General features: G+C 34.8%; 2 protein-coding genes and 1 pseudogene across 2 annotated transcripts; all 3 read left to right on the top strand.

The window, feature by feature from the left end:
• Window positions 1-1,288: 1,288 nt before the first annotated feature.
• Window positions 1,289-5,576, top strand: LOC129284615 (ras-related protein RABH1b-like; annotated as a pseudogene).
• An 872-nt stretch (window positions 5,577-6,448) lies between these two features.
• LOC129322359 (ras-related protein RABH1b-like) lies at window positions 6,449-11,367 on the top strand. Its single transcript, XM_054968683.1, has 6 exons — window positions 6,449-6,693; window positions 7,408-7,478; window positions 8,386-8,474; window positions 8,972-9,083; window positions 10,374-10,464; window positions 10,931-11,367. Exons 1-6 carry the CDS (start codon window positions 6,577-6,579, stop codon window positions 11,069-11,071), a joined length of 621 nt encoding a protein of 206 aa, XP_054824658.1. The 5' UTR covers window positions 6,449-6,576; the 3' UTR covers window positions 11,072-11,367.
• A 396-nt stretch (window positions 11,368-11,763) lies between these two features.
• Window positions 11,764-15,149, top strand: LOC129322358 (pentatricopeptide repeat-containing protein At3g29230-like). The gene has a single exon (XM_054968682.1). The coding sequence runs from the start codon at window positions 11,973-11,975 to the stop codon at window positions 13,884-13,886; it is 1,914 nt and encodes a 637-aa protein (XP_054824657.1). The 5' UTR covers window positions 11,764-11,972; the 3' UTR covers window positions 13,887-15,149.
• Window positions 15,150-21,913: the final 6,764 nt, after the last annotated feature.

Below are 21,913 nucleotides of genomic sequence, written 5' to 3'. Positions count from 1 at the left end.
TTCTGAACTATTTAGATTAAAATTTATATATAAACTGTTCAAATTATATTTTAATGAGTTAATCTGTTTATATTTAATTTTAACATCTCAATATTTATTAGTTTATTAAATATTAAAATAATAATTTTATAATAATTATTTATTATTATAATAAATTTGTGGTTTAAAAAAAGTAAAAAAAAAAAAAAAACACTGCCGTTTGCTGAGCACCACGGTGCCGAAACCGATTCCCAATTGCTACTTGTTACTACTATTGTAGCTGCGATATGGTTTCATCATGCCACGTTGCAAGCATGCATGGTGACACCTGGCTATGGCTCGGGCTCGTCAAGGCTGCACTCTAGCGTCGCAACAGTACCGTACATACGTAACTGCAACACAATACAATAATCAAAAAGAAGAAAATGGTTTCCTCTTATTTTCCACGAAGGGAAACAAATCTCCGCAAACTGGTTTCTAACACACGATGACACGAAGTTATAAAAAGTTAAAAACAACTTATATCAAGTCTGAAATAGGATCAGTGATTGTGGAATATTTCATAAGAACATATTTTCTAAGGAAACATTCATTTTTGCCCAAAAAAACAATTTCATGCATCCACCCTTTTTAGTGTCAAAAGTTAATATTTGTAACTTTTTTTATTTTTTCCTGCCAATTTTTAAAGTTATTTTCTATAAATTTATGATTAATTAATATCAAAATTAACATTTATTAATTATAGAATAATGTTACACTGTTTTGAAATATTAAAAGGAAACATTATGAAAAAAAAAATTAAAATCCAAGACACTCTTTAACAAAAAAAATCCTAGATACTTTTCGATCTAAAATTAAAGGGCAGAAAGCAAAAAGTTTAAGAGTAAATTGATTCTTTAACTTAATAACAATTTTAAATAATTTATTCATAAGATTTATAGATGGCTTGTTGTTTTGCTTGTTAATGATATTAAATTTTTAATTGTAAATTTATATTAAAATACTTGTAATTTCAATAATAAATTTGAACTATGTGAGTGGTAAATTTAACATTTTATAATTAATATGTGAATCTGTTCATTATGAACAACAGAATATGTTGGGCAACAAAAAGAACATCAGAATATGGCTATGGGATATATTAATATTCAGTCTCATTTTTTTTATTAATTAGAAACCTTTTTGGGGTAAATAAGACAGTAAATGGAGAAAAAATTTCTCGGAACGTGTCTGTCACATGGTGATTTGCACCGTTTACTTCCAAGACGCACCAGACAGACTCCAGCCCCAAAAGTTAAAAATGCAAATTATATATTTGTTCCTTTATTCTGCACTCCGACTTCTTCTTCCCCGTCCGAGATCAACGTCATCGACTTATCGAAGCCGGGGTTTTTCTCGGAGAGTTGACTCATCTTCTTACTCGCGCAGAAATTTTCATTTCATAGCGGCTTATTGATGGCGCCGGTTTCAGCGTTAGCGAAGTACAAGTTGGTGTTCTTGGGTGACCAGTCCGTAGGCAAGACCAGCATAATCACTCGCTTCATGTACGATAAGTTCGATAATACCTATCAGGTGTGCACCATAACTATCAGATCCAATTCTCTTTCCTAAATCAATTTAAATAAAGTCTGAATATGGCTCCCGAAACCATGACTTCATCTTTCAGTGGTTGATTTAGTTGTTTTTGCTGGATTTCTTACCTTGGCTGGATTGAAATGTTCCTTGCCATTGAATGGAATTTTCTTTTTGTGATATTTATCCCGAAAACTGTCGGTGAAGAAACAAATCAATACATGTTGATTATTCTACATGTCTCAATAAGATTATAAGAAGCGCTAGTGTTAGAATCGAAGAACTCAACTTGCTTACACCCCCAACTGTTTTTATATATTTGAGCATGATTTTGTAACCCAGTAATTTAGGCAGCTTATCAGCCCTTTGTTTCCTGGAGGCTATCTTCCGCTTCGCTTCTCCCAGTGACATTGCTGAATATTCAGCATTTGATAATCGATATTAGTATATCTTACCTATACTTCCATTTCCGGCGATCAAAGAGAACCACTGTCATCCTTTGTACAAAAAAGTCTGGTATGCAGCCGAGTTTATATGATTAATGACATAGGGAGATGGAATTGAAGGTGCCTGACTGTTGGTGAATGTAGTGTGAAGTATCACTTCTCCTGATTGATATGAAGAACTTAGAGATCAGGTCCTTTATTTGAAAGGGTAACTTATGACTTATCGGAAATAACCACAGATCAACTGTGGAAAATCCACATGATTCATCGTTGTGAAAAGTACATATTTTACGTCGCCAGCAATCCAGCATAAAGGAAACCATAGAAATAATTCCCTTCACAAACATTTTAGAGCTTGATAATAGGCCAACATCTTTGGCTACCTCCTTTAGTGAATTTTCGCTGACACTTGGAACTTTTTTTTTTTTAAAGGTAATAACATTTAGAACTTTGGACACATAATACCAGTGCATGGAAGATGAAATTATTTCAACCAACTGGAGTAAGTTTTTTGCTTTAAATAAAAACAGGGTAAGTTTTATACTGATGAGACCAGAACTACAAAGTATAGATTATGACTGCTGGATGGTTAATGTCCGAAAGGAACTTGAAAATCAGACGATAAACAAATAAGAAGACACATAGGTAATATCCGTGATCCATATTCACTAGCCTTTAAATTAAATCATAATATATGCGTAAATTACCTGATGAGCGCATATTTATCTGGGTTATCAAGACCATTTTAACGTTTCTGCTCTCATTGTTCTCAATAGGCATTCAACATCTTGTAATCTATGTATTTTCATTGCGCTTAACTTCATTTATCTATTTATTTATTGCTAAATCACTAAAACTTATTTTGCAATTCTCCAACCAGGCTACAATTGGTATTGATTTTCTATCTAAAACAATGTATCTTGAAGATCGAACTGTCCGACTGCAGTTATGGTAAGATGTTGTGTCATCATCTCCTAGGGTAAAAGGAAAAGGAAAGCTTTGTGGAAGTGGTCTGGCACCATCATATTTCTGTTTTAGCTAAATTTAAACTGAAATAAAGGAAAGGCGTTTTTAACAGATGTAGGTAAACATAGAATTGATTGGTAAATTTGATCTTGGAGTCTGAGAATATGGTGCATATAGATATGCACATATGTTCTATAAAAGTTATAGGTGTTTAGTTCGCAGATCTTTAGTTTCTAAATTACCAATTTTATTGCCCTCTAAAATAATTCTTTTCATGTGTCTGGATAGGGATACTGCTGGACAGGAAAGATTTAGAAGTCTTATTCCAAGCTATATTAGAGACTCATCCGTTGCTGTTATTGTATATGATGTTGCAAGTATGTCCTTTAGGACTTCTTTTCAATTCACCCATTCTCTTGTAACCTTGTTGCTGCCCATTCTATTATAACATTATACACTACATGCAGAATGTTTCCTAAGTGAGCGTGACTAAGGAAATATGACATTCTTAAAAGTCACATTCTCTCACAAATTCAGGTGTCCAATTTCCTGTGTGATCTTTCAGGGTGACTTGAATGATGCATTGGCTTAAATTTTGCTCAGAACCTATGCAAGTTTGTTGCTTATAATGTTGATGCTCTTGTGATTATTATATAGGCCGGCAGACTTTTTTGAACACATCAAAGTGGATTGAAGAGGTGAGAAGTGAAAGAGGCAGCGATGTCATTATTGTTCTCGTAGGGAACAAAACAGATCTGGTTGAAAAGAGGTAATGAGCAGTAAAGAGAATAATATTTTATCAGATAGGTGGCCTCCCCCCCTCCCACTCCTGTCTTAGCTCATTACCTGCTTGATTTATTAAATAATTAATAATCACTCACCGAAAAATTGTTCATCTGGACTATAGTTAGTTCTGTGTGGATTGGGATTAAATTGGCTAAAATTTGAACAAGGCAGCTGTTATAGTTGTACTATTTTGATTGCCCTGAATGGCTTTAAATTTCCTTAAGAAATCAAGGATTTGTAACAAGTACCATGCGCAATATGATCAAATGAAATGTTTCTATGCTGTGTCTGAAGCATGTAAAAATCCCTTATTGATTATTAGACTAAATGAATATTCCGTTGGGATATTCTCTGGGTTAGTATATTTGCTCTGAGTGATAAGACAAAGCCATGTGATTTGTAACCTATGATTTCATGATGCATCTTTTATGTGCGTATGTTTATGTATGCACCTATGGTTTGGTGAAGAGTATCTTTTATGTTTGTGTGAGAGAGAGATACATGCACGGGACCTATGAATCTCTCTCTATTGCAAATATTTTTTTTGCAATCATGATTGCCATGTAATCAGGATTACCTAGATAAAATGCTAACTAAACACACTTTCTCTGGTAATGCAATCAGGATTACCATTGCTAGGAGAGTTTTGAATTTAACAAAAGAGGCCCCTAGTAAGCACAGTAAGCCTGTTTGGTGACTTGTTAAAAACGCAATATATGTTAATCCTACCATGGAAGATTAGTCTTAGAAAAATCTAGTGTCGGTCTTGGTCTAATGAAAAGAAAATCTAGATTTGGCTTTAGCGTCTTGGGTGGGTTTCACCCTAAAATATTTCATGCATAATCTGTCCTTGCTGTGTAATAGGTCTGATGTCCTGATATTAGAAGTCATCTGTTTTACTAACATTCATCTTTACATGAATCTGTAGGCAAGTCTCTATAGAGGAAGGGGAAGCAAAAGCCAATGAGCTGAATGTCATGTTTATTGAGACTAGTGCCAAAGCTGGATTTAATATAAAGGTAAGCTAAGTAGCTAACTGCCTTATTTAGAATTATCTAAATTTCCATAGATTCCCATAAATTCCCTGTTTCCAACTAGAAAGAGATGAACTGTACTAAGTTATTATCATGGTACACTGGTTGTGTGTATGCCACTATGCCCTTATAAGTGACCCTTGTAGAACGAGTGAATTGAATTTTTTCATCATCTTTCTTGGATGGCATGTTGCGAGTGGTCCACAAGAAGAAGGCAGATTACATTATTTGGTGTCGATGCTCAGTGATTGTATATCTCAAACTGTTAGTCATGTTGCTACTAATCTTTTAAAGGCAAAAAATGTTTATTATCCCCTTGCATTTATTAAACCTCTATCCATGCTTCCTGCTGATCATGTTTCCCCCCTCTTTTTGAACCTTATTCAGGCTCTCTTCCGAAAAATAGCTGCTGCATTACCTGGAATGGAGACACTATCATCTACAAAACAAGAAGACATGGTTGATGTCAATTTGAAGTCTTCTAATGCGAGCACTCAATCTCAAACCCCGTCAAGTGGATGTGCTTGTTGAATGTGGTTTGTCTCGTAGAATCTTTTTGCTTCATTGCAAGACTTTTTAGTGGATGCTTGTCTGCACTTGCGGACCTCAATAGCATTACGTGGAAAGGTCGGGATATATAAGCGGTGAGATAGGGGTTGAAAGAACTTCATTTAGAAATTCATTTTGTGGGTGCGATTGCGATGATGTACTAATGTAGAAAAGGTATACAATATAACATAGAATCATGCTTCATATAAAACTTGTTATAAAGATTTTACTGTTCATTTTGTTAGCCACAAAATTTCATCGTTCATTTGGCTATCAAGAGATGGTTGGTATATTTGGAATGTCCAACTACCCCAATTTTCGTGTTTCCCTTTTATTTGTGCCACACACGGAACAGTTCCTCCCGGAATCGAAGAATCGAAAGAAAGCTCAATGGATCAGCATTTACATATAGTCTTGATTGATCTGAAGTGGTGATAATGTGTGATTTGCATTGAGTAAGAAAATAAAGTGTTTTATGCACTGATTTTAGGTAGCATTTTAAAACAGGGCATGATTTTGGCTTCATGAGATGCTTGAAACTAAGCAAATGAAGACAAAAAAGCAAAAAAAAAAAAAAAAAGACATCGTGTTTAAAATAAAAATTCGCACTCCCATCAAATCCTTAGTTGCCATGATTAATATCTATTATAACGCTTTAAAAAATTGAGGGGACTTCAGGGCTCTAGGCTTTCTGAGGTTATCCATAATGTGAACTTATCATCCTCCATCGTGCATTGGTGTCTAACGTCGCAACTCTCCAAGGGCCAGCGTCCCCCCCTTATTCATTTGATTATTTCTTCGTTTGGTGGAATGTTACAATGCTCTTTGAATAAAAATCCTTTTCAGCTGGAGGACTGTGAAGTTCACGCGCCCTCATGTTGAACAACATTGTTGACGAACGTGAAATCACACGTTTTTATAAAAAAAATCTACAGTCAGAAGGATGCGGGGCAACTTACTATATTTACGAGAGATGTCATTAAACTAAACTGCATATTGGGTCCACTGTTATGATATAAGACAAATGTAATTATATATATAAAATAAAAAAGGCACACATATAAAAGTTAAAACAAATCCATGCATACCTTTAAATAACTACGTATGTAATTTTATTCGAGTTATCAGTCTCTTCCTTCGTTGTTGAAAAAAGACTACACCGGCAATCGGAAGAGGCGTTTGGCACAGCGAATTAACCATTTTGCTCTGTCACACTCTGATTTTCTGCACTAGTGATTTCCACCATGGCGCCAGTTTCTGCTCTTGCAAAGTACAAGTTGGTGTTCTTGGGTGATCAGTCGGTGGGCAAGACCAGCATCATCACTCGCTTTATGTATGATAAATTTGATACAACCTACCAGGTATTATTTGTCATTACTCGGATCCAGTTACCCTCGGTAAAAATCAAATCTAATAGCACCATTCGCGCCTGAAATCAGATTCTTTTTTTTTTTTTTCCTGATATAGGAATTAAATGGCCAAGTGTTGGTGTTAATAATCTTAGCCGTTCTAGCAGCTGCATTGCAATCTGAATTTTCTTATACATCACCGCGCTAAGAACATCGACAATCTTTTTGTGCTAGTTTTTCCTCCCTGATATCACGATTATTTCTTTTTCTTAAAAGAAAAAAACAAGTTATTGCATTCTGCATTATTTTGTTTGGGAGCTGGCTCAAGAGATCACGGTTTTCCTGTGGGACAAATTTTATTATAGATCCTGTGAGACCACGGACACGGGCTCTAATTCCAGGTTGTGGGTTCCGGAAATCTCCCCCTAAAATAACGTATATAATCTTTACACAATATATCTAATGTTATTCTCCTTGATAATTAGCATACATATAACGTGTGGTCCATATATACATATGGGTTATTAGATCATTTCCATTTTTGCTTTCTTCCCAAATATGGGTGCACGTTTGTGTGAACTGTACAGTTTTCATTCGACTATAGGTTGTTTAATAAGCATATTAAGCCTGTAAAATCCAGCACTTTACTGCATTCCCTTGTTCAAAATTGAGTTTACATTTTATTTTTTGCTGGTACTGAGATTTTCTTCCCCTTCTCGCAAACAGGCTACAATTGGTATTGATTTCCTATCCAAAACTATGTATCTTGAAGATCGAACTGTTCGGCTGCAGCTGTGGTAAGATGTGGCATCATCATTTTGGGAGTTCTAAATGGAGGCAGAAGGGATGAACTTACAAAGATTATCTCATTCTTTGAATATTTAAATGAACGAGGGCAAGAGGGAGTGCAAAAGTTTTTATAATAGCATGCTAATCTAGCTCATCATCATCAGTGAATATAAAAAGATTTGGCAACACTAAATTTCGAAATGTACAGTTTTTCGTCAAATAAAGTCTGCTTCCTCCTGTGTTATGTAATTAAAGTTTATTGGGTGAGAAAGAGATAAATACCAGGTACTTCTGATTTACTTCCCTCTTCGCAAAACAAACTTCAACACTAAACAAATGTACATGTATCACAAATTGATATTGTCCTTATCCCTATGTGTGTCATATTTCATATTTGATTTCAAAATTTTATGTTATATACCGAGGGTGAATTTGCAGGTTGTGATGTTTCACGTTTGCTAATTCATAAGTTAGTTGGTTTTGGTTTTGGAAAACTGTTAATAGTATCAAGTCCTATCCTTTATTTGTTACCTTTTAATTTCACTATTATGCTCTCATAAACCTGCCATTTTGTATTCCTTTGGATTTAGATTAAGATAAAGAAAACGAGTGTCGAAGTTGGTGGATGCGAATGCCATTATTCATAAGGCATCTTGGATTATGCCAGATAAATATACGCCCATGATGTGGATGTAGATTCCAAGATGCCTCATGAGTATGTTGGCTTTATGCCTTCTTGATGCACATTGGTGAATCAAAGTGAGGTTTAAGGAGCTTAATTTGTTCACTTGACAATTCACGGGTTCTTTGCTCAATGTTGACTCCATCTCGTCATCAGCAAACATTCTTTTTAATTCCCCCAGCCAGTAAGGAACCTTTTAATGTTTTTTCATGCACGTGCCAATGTGGTAACAGGGATACAGCTGGACAGGAGAGATTTAGAAGTCTTATTCCAAGCTACATCAGGGATTCATCTGTGGCTGTTATTGCTTATGATGTTTCAAGTATGCCGCTTAGGATATGTTTCTCTCTTATCTATGCCTTGCTTTTAGTAGTTGATACTTTTCACAAAGTTGCTTATTATTTTTCATCTAAGAAAAGTTGCTTATTATTTTAAAAAAAAACTGGTTAGCTTCCTACTCTGGGAAGTAGAATTTCCTCCCCCCTCCTTACCCAGTTCTATCCTCTTACTCTGAGTAAACACTGAAGACCGCATTAAATCTAGCAAATACCTCAGCTCTTAAAGCACTTTTCTTTGGAAGGTACACGTGTTCAGCAAAATGTCAATGAGAAATCAGAACTTGTCTCCGCCTTTTTTGTGGTTCAGAACCAGCACTTGTCTAGAATTTGCCTTCTCTCACACCTGCTGCCTATGATATTTAGTCACATTTTTGGATCTGTCTTGATGACCTGAACGATGCGTGCATAAATTTTTCTTTTGGGTATTTTGCAGTACATTTTGAAGGATTCTTTCTTACGCTTATTTATTTTTCTTATGTAGGCCGGCAAACTTTTCTAAACACATCAAATTGGATTGAAGAGGTGCGAAGTGAGAGAGGTAGTGATGTAATTATTGTTCTTGTGGGGAACAAAACTGACCTTGTGGATAAGAGGTAATGACTAATGAACAGAATCACGACTTTATCTGACCTTAGTCTTGGTTCCTTTAATTTTCTTTGTTAGATCACCTATGGATTAATTACTAATCCAGCACATGAAGTTTGTGAGAATTTTCTCAAGAAATTGTTGGGCTGAATGCCAAGAGGAATGACATGATAAGTAAATCGTCATTTGATTTCTTCGTTTACTCGAGATTTTGTGGTGCAGTATCGGGGGATATTAATTATGGATATTTGAACCTCTATGGTGTACTTTAAGGTTTACGTCTCTGGTTTGCGAATTGGGATGTATTATCCTAGTAGTATAAGTAATTTATTTTTATTCTGAATTAGGCTTTATTAAGTTTAGGTTGCTTGTCTGACCTGAATTTGTAGTTACCTATATTAGGTTCATTATGTAGCGTATGCTTCACTTCTTATCATTGAATTTGAAGAATGTGGATTGCATGCAAGAATTCTGCCTTGATTCTCTTTTTTGTTTGACACTACCGCATTATGCGTGAGAACTCTAGGAGATGAATAACAATATTTGCAATAGACTGCGTTTTGATTGGAGAATGCATTGAACAAGTGACAGAGAAAAATTAGCATGTCAAGACGTCTTGGACTTCAATTGGCTAACATGTAAACTGGCTGGGGCAGTGAACATGTCACTGCTTCAAGCATGGAAATGGCTTTAAAATTTTCTTGAGAAATCAATGATTATCCACAGATGCAATGTTCTTCAAGACATAAAGATCTTGTTTTCATACAATATATTAGACGAATACATCCCTTATGGATTTAGATCCTCTCCATACTTTCTCTCAATACATCTCTCCATATCCAATCTTAACCATTTATTTAATTATATTTTGATTTAATGGTGCAAAATTGCTAATTATAGCATGAAAATAAATATAATATTCATTTAATGGTTATCATTGATAAGCATTGTGGTTTTATTTTCAAAAGCATTTAAGTGATAACAATGAATAATTTATTTATTTTAATGCCATAATTAGCAATCTCACATCATTAAACCAAAACAACAGTTAAATAAATGGTTGAAATTGAATATGGAGAGATGTACTGAGAGAGAGTATAGAGAGGATCAAAATCCCATCACTTACTATTTACAATGCATAAATTAGTTCCAATTGACTTTGGAAAGTTTTGTGCGTAAATTTATCCTCCCTCGTTTTGATGTCCTATATGCACTTGTTTTGATTCAATTCCTATTAGCAAATCATTGCTACATCCTTTTTCCCCCTCCATGAACCATTTCTATGAATGAACCTGCAGGCAAGTCTCTACGGAGGAAGGGGAAGCAAAAGCCCGTGAGCTGAATGTCATGTTTATTGAAGCTAGCGCCAAAGCTGGCTTTAATATAAAGGTACTAACCCCCTTCTTTTTGCTATATTTTACATGCATACAATACACACACACACACGTATATTCTGGGATAGCATCTTCTTTTGCTGTAATTCTTCCGTAAATTGCTTGTCTACCACCTTAAATGGACCATAATGAAGTTGGGTCATTGTCGAGATTAAATATTGGAAGAAAAGGTGAATAAATCTTATATCATCAGCCATTTTGCATCGAGATGGTGCAGATGGTTAAAGAGTAGGACAGATCACATCCTTACAGAGATCTGCTTACTGCTGCTGTGATGTTAATCCCCCCTTACCAGATCGCCGTCATTTGCTTGCAGTTGTCTCAGTTTCTGGAATCTCATGCAGCTTTCATTTTCATGCTTGTATCTTTTATTATTATCATTTTTTTTTTTTTACACTTTTGAGCCAATCAGTTTCATACTTCTGTCTGATATTGCATTTCTTTACCAAACCTGCATCCAGGCCCTCTTTCGGAAAATTGCTGCTGCGTTACCTGGCATGGAAACGCTCTCTTCAACAAAACATGAAGATATGGTTGATGTGAACTTGAAGTCTTCTAGTGGCCCTAATTCTCAACCTGAGTCTGGTGGATGTGCTTGTTGAATGTGCCTTGCCTTGACGTTATGTATCTTGCTTTCTTCTTCTGGCTATATTCGTCTTAGAACGTGTTTGGCTAAGCTGTTCAGGTTTCATTTTCAAGACTTATACAGCATTATGTGAAATTCTTTTTTCAGAATATTAGTGGATAGGAAGCAGTGGAAGAATCAATAGAGTCTGTATGTTGGCTATTCATTATTGTAACGTACAACAATGGCTAACTCTATCACAAATTTACCTTTTTCAAGAGCTATTGAACTCTGCCGAGATTATATATCGCCTCCCCGTTTTAAGTTAAATTGCTTTCAAAGTTGTGGAGATTTCACTTGCGATATCATGTTATATATAGAGATTTCCATTTTGTTCGGAAAAATCAGTCAAACATACTAATTCAGCTTACTTGAATAAATAGTGTGTGAAATTATATTAGTTTCATTTTTATGGGTGTTTCTGACAAAATTCTGACAAACTCTGCATCATTAATAACTCAAATAAGCATGAAAAAAACCCAGTCATCTAGCTTGTAATAAGCATAAAAAAGAAATCCTCTGGTCTAGCATTTCTTATATGATTCTGAAGTTATAATGATAAGAAAATTTCAAACGCGGGAAAACCTAGGGTGGACTGTGAAGAACGAAGGATGAACAGAGATTTCCTAGTTTCCTGTGGACTTACATTGACGCAACGTCCCACGGGTTTAACGCCTCTTTCATTCTTGCTTACCTGTGCACACAAATAGGCCACAGAACATTTTGTTAATTCCACAATCCACTTGGTCCCTTTTGGGGTCTGCCTGTTCGAACTTGCATTTGCAGTCTCGTGCAGAGCACGCAAGACTTCAAGGCGAACTCCCTGATCTACTTGGCTGTTGTGGCAACATATATATATATACTGCCGCCAAATCGAGATGGCTGTTAGGCGGAAGCCTGCCCCCAAATCAACTTCACTGGCGCTGGACAAGATTATTAGATCCCGTAAGAATCTCTCCGAACCCCCACCAAGACTATGGCTAAACTGTGAAGACGAAGGCATGGACCTCGACGAACGAGGGTCACCCGTTTTGAAGCTAACACACCCCATTCTGTGTACTTTAGACTCATGCACTGGGATCAAAGAGTTTAACAAAGTTCACGCCCAACTCATGGTTTCTGGGCTATTTCAACACCCTTTAGCTGCTGGCAGGGCTATAAAGAGACTTTGCTCGGATTCACGTATTCCGCACGCCATCCACATATTTGATTATCTGGATGAACCGGATGCTTTTCAATGCAATACAATTATGAGAAGTTATACGAATATGAATGATTTTCGCAGTGCTCTGAGTTTCTATTACGAGAAAATGGTCACTAGATGGGTCAATCCGAATCATTATACTTTTCCCCTATTGATGAAAATTTGTGCAGAGGTAAGGTCTGTACGAGAAGGGGAAAAGAGTCACGCTAGGATTGTGAAATTCGGGTTCGAGTTAGATTTGTTTACTCGGAACTCACTAATTCATATGTACTCAGTTTGTGGAAGAATCGGGGATGCCCGGTTACTATTTGACTCGGGGTCTGTATTGGATTTGGTGAGTTACAATTCGATGATTGATGGGTATGTGAATAATAAGGACATTGGTGCAGCACGCAAGCTTTTTGATGAGATGTCTGAAAGAGATGTATTTAGCTGGAATTCTATGATTGCTGGGTACGTGGGGATTGGCGATTTAGAGGCTGCACAAGATTTGTTTGACAGAATGCCAAAAAAAGATGTGGTGTCCTGGAATTCTATGATTGACGGCTATGCAAAGACTGGAAACGTTTCTTTAGCTCGTGAGTTTTTTGATCGAATGCCCGTTAGGAACGTGGTCTCTTGGAATTCTATTATGGCACTTTACGTGCGATTTAAAAATTTCAGTGAATGTTTGAGACTGGCCGATAGAATGATGGAAAGAGGAGAAGCTTTGCCCAATGAGGCTACTCTGGTGAGTGTTCTCACGGCTTGTGCGAATTTAGGGAGGCTTGATACAGGTTTCTGGGTCCATTCTTATATCAAAAGTAAGGGCATTAAACCCGATGTCTTACTTTCGACCAGTCTTCTGACAATGTATGCAAAGTGTGGGGCTGTGGATATGGCTAAAGACGTGTTCGATGAGATGCCAATCAAAAGCGTTGTATCATGGAATTCCATGATCATCGGATATGGATTGCATGGCGATGGTGAGAAAGCTCTGGAATTGTTCATGGAGATGGAGAAGAAAGGTCCGCAGCCAAATGAAGCTACGTTTGTCTGTATCTTATCTGCATGTACTCACGCTGGTATGGTTATGGAAGGTTGGTGGTACTTTGATCTCATGCGTCGAGTTTACAAGATGGAACCCAATGTTGAACACTATGGCTGCATGGTTGATCTCCTTGCCCGAGCTGGTTTGATGAGAAATTCAGAGGAGCTTATAAGAAAGATACCTATCAAGAGTGAAGGTGGATCTGCCTTATGGGGAGCTTTACTTTCTGCTTGCAGGACCCACTTGGATTCAGAGCTTGGGAAGATTGTAGCCAAGAGACTTATTGAGTTGAAGCCGCAGGATATTGGTCCCTATATATTGCTATCAAATATATACGCTGCTGAAGGTAAATGGGATGATGTTGAACAAGTGAGGTTGGTGATAAAAGAAAAGGGATTACAGAAGCAATCAGCTTCCAGCTTGGTTCATCTTGAAGATTTTGAATCTAAAAATATATTGGGCAATAACTCGGTCTCTAGGAAAAGGATAGTGTACTCCATGTTGAATGAATTAGGTACTCAGATGAAGTTATCCCTTGGAGATTGGATTGAGAAATAGAATCTCAGACGGTCCGAATCAGACCTAGAAAAAGATCAAGTTTTCAAGGGGGATTTTATTGAGAGAGAAAAATTGCGCGTTAAAGAGTAGGATATTGAGGTTAAATACTTAGATTATGGCTATCATGAAACTGAAATTCATTATTGTGACAAGTGAAGCAGTTGAAGAACGATGTGCTTTCCAGAATGGAGATGATACGATGGTTAATTTCAATATTGTGTATATTATTGAAAAATTTATCTACTAAATGCAGCAGAGTCCAGACCGGTTCACCAAAAGATTTTGGATCCTGATTTTGCGGTGAAGGAAAAAGTTTAGTTGAAAAATGGTTATGGGTGAATGGGCTGCTCAAAAATCAGCTAACGATTCCATAGCAGGAAAGAAGTGATGGTTTAGCGGTGGTGGAATGAGGATGAGAATTGAAAGGAGTCAATGCATGAAAGATTTTCTTTGAGCCCTATTTTTCAAGTTGACATTTTATTGATAAGATTGTTGTGGGAGGACCTACCTACACTTCACTAGGGTTCCAGCCAAATTGTTAAAGCTTGTAGATGATAAGAAACTGAGAATAAAGAAATCCCATTGGCGCTATATTTTGGGACTAACTGTTGGTGTTCAAGTACATGGTTTACTTGCTACATCGTCATAGTTAGATGGAAAGAGAAAGATGGAAATGGGATCATGCAGAGAATTGTCAAAGACCATGTGTGCATCTATCCTTCCAATTCCAAATATCAAGACCATTAGAGCTTTATCAAAGTCACTCACCTCTAATTCTGTGAACACCACTTTAAGCCAACTTCTAGTCTTGTAACGTTATTCCTGTCCAGTCTAAAAGGAAAGGGTCTGCAATACGGCAGCGCCATTTTCCTTTCCCAACAGAAGAGTCAGATGCTGGAAGGTTTCAGCTGCGAAAGCGGGGGCAACTGGGAGAGGGACAACAACTTCTCTTCATGAAGGTTTCTCTTTGCTGTGATTTGAGTACAAATTCTCCATAAGAAGTGCTTGAGGGTTGAGTGTATTTTTTGATTTCTGGAGTGTATCTTTCAGGTTGCTCTCGCTGAAAAAATCTGTTCCAAAACTCATTTACTGCATGGTATCCTAACTTGAAAGAATGTGAGAAAAGCCACTATTTGTTTAAGAATATTTTTAGTTGTTATTTCTTTTCTATTTTTTACTGGCATAAAATAAAACTTAAGTTTCATGCTGTAGTAATTCTGTTTTTTCCGACTCTTATTGTTTGTCGATGCATTGGTTCACCATATTGTCTGCGGGAAACCCTTCCTTCCTTCCTTCTTTCTTTCTTTCTTTCTTTCTTTTTTTTGTACCCCCAAGTGCTACAGATCTTGATGCCGATACTTCTATTGGCAGAACAAGAACATTTTTTTTTTGTACCCCCAAGTGCTACAGATCTTGATGCCGATACTTCTATTGGCAGAACAAGAACAGCGGAACGAAGGAATGTAAGATATTGTAATAATAGTAATCGATATTTACTGTATTAGGTAGAGTAAGCCCGTTTGAAGATATAATTTTTGTTGGACTACTAAAGCACAGATAGCCCAATGCCTGTTTCTACGTACGAGTCCAAAATCTGCATTTAGGTATTAGACTGATTACATGGTTGATCTACAATTACAATCTACATTCTTCTCTTAATCAGCAATCTTGTGTTCTTTTACCACTTGTTTGGTTAAAGAGATTCAGAGTGAAAGAAAGGCGAGAGATTTTGCTACCCTCCTCTTATTTGGTTCCAAAAAAATGAAATAAAAATGGAAGGTATAGAGATAACCCTCCCATTGCTTGATGAATTTTTCCTCCTGTCCCCTCCAAAAGTGAGAGAATTTGAAGGGAAGGTTACAAATATATGTTAGAATGACTAAAACAACCTCATAAATTTTTGTTACTTCAACGTTGCCCATAAAACAATCTATATAAAGAAGGCACCAAATATTCTTACAAAATTACTATCACATAACTTCACAAAAAACTTTATGGGAATCACCTCTACCATAGCCACAGGGATTGACTATAAAACTCGTTGCTATTTTGATCCGAGTTCTTGCTATCAACAACATCTTTCATTCTAGTCAAATTCTATTGTTACCCTCTTTATATTCTGTTGTTACTTTTTTGCCCCCTTCAAGATTTCATGAGTATAATTTCTCAAAGCTTTTGCTGCATTACTTAGTATAGATATTCATATTACTTATATACTGTAATTGATTTATTCATTGGAATTACTATACAAATGAATCCACCATCCACCGATTGATTGACACAAACAATGGTAGATAATATATATACTCACTCACATATATGTTCATCTTTTTGTTAAACCTCTCCGCCTTGCTAAGCTAAGAAAGATGTGTAATGTCTGTCTTGACATTACTGAAACACTTGTCACTTCAAACAACCTATCATGGTAATTAAGAATTAATCAATCCCATGTGGATTACCATGATAAAAAGCGTTATGCAAATTTATAATTGAAAACAATTAAAATTGGGATCCTAGTAAACCCTTTCAAAATTTTGCTTGAATTCAAACAATAATTAAAAATAAGATAAAAATTGATTTCAAAGCATATTCAAACAAACAAACATGAGCAATTATTCAACAAGGCAAAAACATAATTTTGACCTAAACTAGTCCATTTGTTACTGCCAAAAGGCACATATGCCGCAGGTGGATGTCTTTGTGGTATGTGTCGTGGTATACAATGCAGTTTATGACAGCAAGTTTGTTGTTATGACAGCATTCAGAGATGAATTTTTAATGTGTGTCGTTTCTCCGTCCAATATACGATTAGGGTGATTCAAACACTCATACAAAACTTATTCAGTTATATAACTAATAGGACTTGTTTCACTCCAAAATGACATCTCATTTAGAAATTGAATGCCTTGATGTGAAATGGTCACTTTTTTCTAAAACAAAGAGCAATTTAGTGTCCCAAACCAAACCAAAAGTCATTAACCTCAACTGAGGCTTAAACCACATTCAATAAACCAACAAGCACTTGATAGAGTAGTTATGTAAGAAATAAGATAATTCATTCAATATTTGAGTAATCAGAACCCCCAATTTCAATCAAAATGGGGCCAAATGCCTTAATCATCAAGCATTAACTACAAATTAGCCGTTTCACAATATGAATAATCTAAGCATCATCTAATATGCATTTGTGTTAGTATTTTAACCCCACATCATTAATACATCTCAAAAACACATATTCAAGGCTAAAATACAACACACAATAACCATTCATATCATGCAAGTGCATTCAAAAATACTACGTGCAATCATAGTTGGCACTATAATCATAATATATATATATATATATATATATAGAACAAACAAATAGGACTACACAAGTAGTAATGTGACTACTCCTTTCCTTGGTCCCTCCCCCTTGCTTTTACTAGTACTATCACCTGTAAATAGTAACTATAGGGTGAGATATAATTTCATTAACTAAATAATTTAAACTATCTATCAACAACTCAAACTGTAAATAAGCAAGCAAAGTGAGAAACAATAAAACATGTGATCATGGCAAACAAAGTATGAATTAACTAATTAAATTATGCATGATCTTAGTTTTTCACTACAACCTTCGTAATGACCTCTGACAGAGTCCATAGGCTAAAAATATACTAGATTGAGTCTATATGAGTAGATTAGCCTAAGCTCACCTAATATGAAAGGCAGCCCTTAGGGAATACTCAAGGTGTCATATTGCTTTAGCCCACATCCTTTTTGGTAATAATAGAGCTACCAGAATAATAATTGAACATGGGGGCCACCTATGGTACCACTAGTATCATATAGATTTTAATTTACTTTCCTTAGTGTGAGCTTTCTTCCTTTCACACTAATCATGCTAAACAATGCATCAATGCAGCACTACTTACACATACCATTCACGATCACATAACACTTTATAGAAATCATTTCATAAACCATGTATACATGTAATATAATTATAGTCCTTCAAAAACCATCTTCGTACTTTCCAAAAATTTCCAAAACAATACATACATACATACATACATACATATATATATATATAGATATATATGTATAAATTAACACTTGTTTCGCAAAGACTTGTACACAACCTAATATGCAAGTAAACATGATAGATTGTCTAATTACCTTAATCTTTTTATTATCGAAAAGGGTTACCTGTGGATTTTAATGCTTCAATAGCCTCCTCTAGCTCAAATAGATTTCAAGCAACAACAATCTAAACATTTAAACATTAATCTATCATATCCAACTCTAACATAAGCAATTTTTAGCCCAATTTCGCTAACCCAAAGCCATAATTAATCTATCATAATTATCTTTAGCATAATTAAAATCTTAACAAATTTTTATTAACTCTATTTAACTTCTGTTAAGTTAAATAATACCAATTATGATTTTTCATAACTCCAAAACTCATATTTTAGGGCTAGGGTTCATCCAACCCTAAAGCCCCAATATCAAAACTCTATAAAACCATAAGTCTTAAGTATAAAAACTTAAATCAACTCCCAATGACTTCACTTAAGCAATTGGGTTCAAACCTAATGTAATGTTTGCTTTGACATAACTAATTAATCACCACAATTCAATACATAAAGGTGATTAGGAGTTATTAAACCTTAAGCTTACCAAAATCAAGAAGGGTTAAAATATAGAAAATAGATTTTTGAAAACCTTTGAAAACATTTAGGATCCCAAAAGCCCTTCTTGAAAATATATATATATATATATATATATGAAATTATATGTACACAAGCACAATGAATGCAAGAAAGAACATAGATTCACAAAACACAAGAAAACTAGGGCAAAAAAGTCATTCTCACCCAAAATGGCACATATATCATGACTTGTATGCTATTGTCACATATAATGTCCGATTGGAATCATTTAAGCGGCCTCACGTAGCTTATTCACAAACTAACTAATAACACAAGTTTTACCTCAATGCAATATTTTATTTAAAAATTAGGCACTGAAATGTAAAATGACAATTTTATATCATTTTCCAACAACTAAGTATTCCATTTGCCAAACTTGTATTATACACCCAATTAAATAATTATATCCATAATCATATACAATATCTCCCTTACTAAATACAATTAATTACACAAACTAACATAATCATAGGTTAAGCTCCTTTTTAGATTATCAAGTTTGAATTTTATAAAAATGGAATCCCAAGTTTTCATAAATCAATTTCACTAAAACATCACTTAATAAACATCAAATTAGAGTAAAATAATATATCAAAAGCATGGGATGTAAAATCTTTGAGTTATACAAGTAAAGTTACCCTTACTAATCCATCTTAATCTCCAATAATTAAGGTAATTACCAAATTCATCAAATTTTATGAATGGGAATTCTAAGATTCAAAATTCAAAACATCCACTAAACCTTTACTAATTAAAATCAAAGTATGCAGAAGCATGGGATCGCTTGCAAGTTAAAACATTTGCATAAAATATGAAAACAAAAAAAAACTATGCAAAAAAGCAGACACATGTTGCGGCTTATAATACATGCGCTATGACTTAGGGGCCATACACTGCAACACATTGCACATACTTAACAGCAATACTGTTGTCATTTGATAGCACTAAGGGCAAACTTTTTATGTACCTTATTTTTCTTCCGAATGAGGTTATCTAGGTTTTCACAAAGAGCTTTCTCTCAGCTCTAAATAATGGCATTGATTTTATAGTCATAGCATTTTTCAATAAAAATTTGGACACCCATTTAAAAAACTCACTCATTTACAATCTTGACAAACAATTTAGGTGCCCAAATCACATGACAAGTGCCAAAAGCCAAATTCACACCCTAAACCATACTCAAAAGACTAACACGGACTTATGCGATACACACATCACAGACATAACTCATAAAATACATTTTCAACACTCAACTCCTTAATTACAAAAATAGAAGGGGAAGCCTTAAATGCATAATTCATCATGTCAATCCACAATAATCATAATCTCATTAATTTTCTACTTGCATTAGTATTTTGGCTCTATAATAATTTCTCAATCAGTATATATGCATCCTAGGGCCTAAAATACACAACATAGTTTAACAATCTCCTAGTACAAGTTAGCCCAAAAATATAGAGAACTCAAGTTGGCAATATCATTTAAGTTATACATATAACAATAATCAAAATAAATAAAGCCTACTAATTATTAAGATTAAAGTCCTAAGCTTCAGTCTGTTTTCCTTATTTGTGTCCCGATGAGCTAGTCATTGTAATATTGAAGATAATTGGATGAGAACAATCACTCAGTAACTAAGGTCCATCTAACTTATACTAATGCATATCAATCAATTTAAATGCAAGTAGCAATGATATTCAATTTCAAATCATTTAACATGTTCAAGAGCGTAATTTAAAATTCTTATTCATAATAACATATGCTCATGAGATAATGATTTAGTAATACAATTTCATATAGAAATAAGACTAATCACATGATTTATTTTACTAGGGTCATAATACAGACAACTATGTTCCTTTTTATTATTATATGCATGATCACACCTCTCTTATATCCTCTTTATACCTCTTTTGATACTACCTTAGCTAAACATGCATAAGAGGTTACCTGACTAAGGCTTTCTAACTCATTTGTGAGTTACGGCTTCCCCCATTTCTCATAATATTGGGATATTTCTCCCTAGACTAGCTTTCTCATTGAACAAGTGTATAACTCACTAGGTTCAAATCCTTTATTGAATCAGTAGGACAGTCTTTCGTTAAACAAATAGGACAATATGAATAATAAATCTAGACTAACTATCGAGCTCTGATGGAAGCTTTACCATATAGATTTAGTTTTCTACTCCCTTTCTTAGGCAAATTCTCGCCTTTGAAGATCATGCAATGCATCAAAAATTTAATTACTCCATGCATTAATAGGTCAATTCACTTTATTGTACTCTACATTTTCTCAATTCATAATTACTCGTAGAACTCTGCATTACACATAGTTATTGAACTTCCTAAAACATATGATTATTGAACTTTATTCATGCATAGTCATTGACCTCCACATATCACATAATAATTGAACTCCTTACAATATACACATTCGTTAAACTCAAGCAACACATCATGAGACATCATAGCACTATTTCATTACACTTTTCACATATCAAGTTATGGACCTCCTCATGACACAACAATCATTGAATTCCATTTGCGAATCACATCATTGAACTTTACAAGATCGTTATAGTAAATTTTCAAGTAAGTCAAGCCATACTTGCATTTCATTTAATTTGACACATTTAAATCATCAAATATAACTCAATAAACTAATTTATACACAAAAGTATAAGAAAATTTTTTTTCAGTTATCTCAAACTATTGAGAAGTCAAAGATGTACCTCTCAATTTCACAGTCCTAAAGATTCCATGAAGTTTGAATACTGCTAAATGTGAGTACTCTACAATTAGTCACTATCTTTTTTTGCCTAATTTTCACTATCTAGTTCAACACTTTTCACCCTTAAGATGCATATGCTTCATATACAAAGGTACCCATAGGATTTCTTAACTTTCTCTAACTTTCATGAACTTATTTAACTCCTAAATATCCATTAGTGGAGCCACATTGCCCCCAACCACCTTATTAATGGTGGATTTTCATTTATTTACAATAAAAAATACTTGGAATCATGAATATTAGGTTTGAATAGCTCAATCAAATCCTATTAACTCCACTGAAATCAATGAATTCGGACCAATAACCCTTATGGATCAAAAATTGTATTTTTTAACCAAACTCTAACATTCAACTTCAAGAAAAATAGAAGAGAAAGTTAGACTTAAGATTAAGAAACTTACCTTTAATGTTTAAAAGATCTAAAACACTTCAAATTCTTGAATCCTCTAAGCCCTAGCAGAGCTCTTTCATTGCTCCTTCATTTTTCTTTTGTTTCCTCCCAATTTTTTACATCTGATATGCTTATTTTTATAGAAA

The sequence above is a fragment of the Prosopis cineraria genome, unplaced genomic scaffold, assembly GCF_029017545.1.
Source record: "Prosopis cineraria cultivar Desert tree isolate PC_DT_omini unplaced genomic scaffold, ASM2901754v1 PC10, whole genome shotgun sequence".
NCBI classification, from domain to species: Eukaryota; Viridiplantae; Streptophyta; class Magnoliopsida; order Fabales; family Fabaceae; genus Prosopis; species Prosopis cineraria.
The sequence above is the reverse complement of the archived record's forward strand: the minus strand, read 5'-3'. Positions and strand labels throughout refer to the sequence as shown.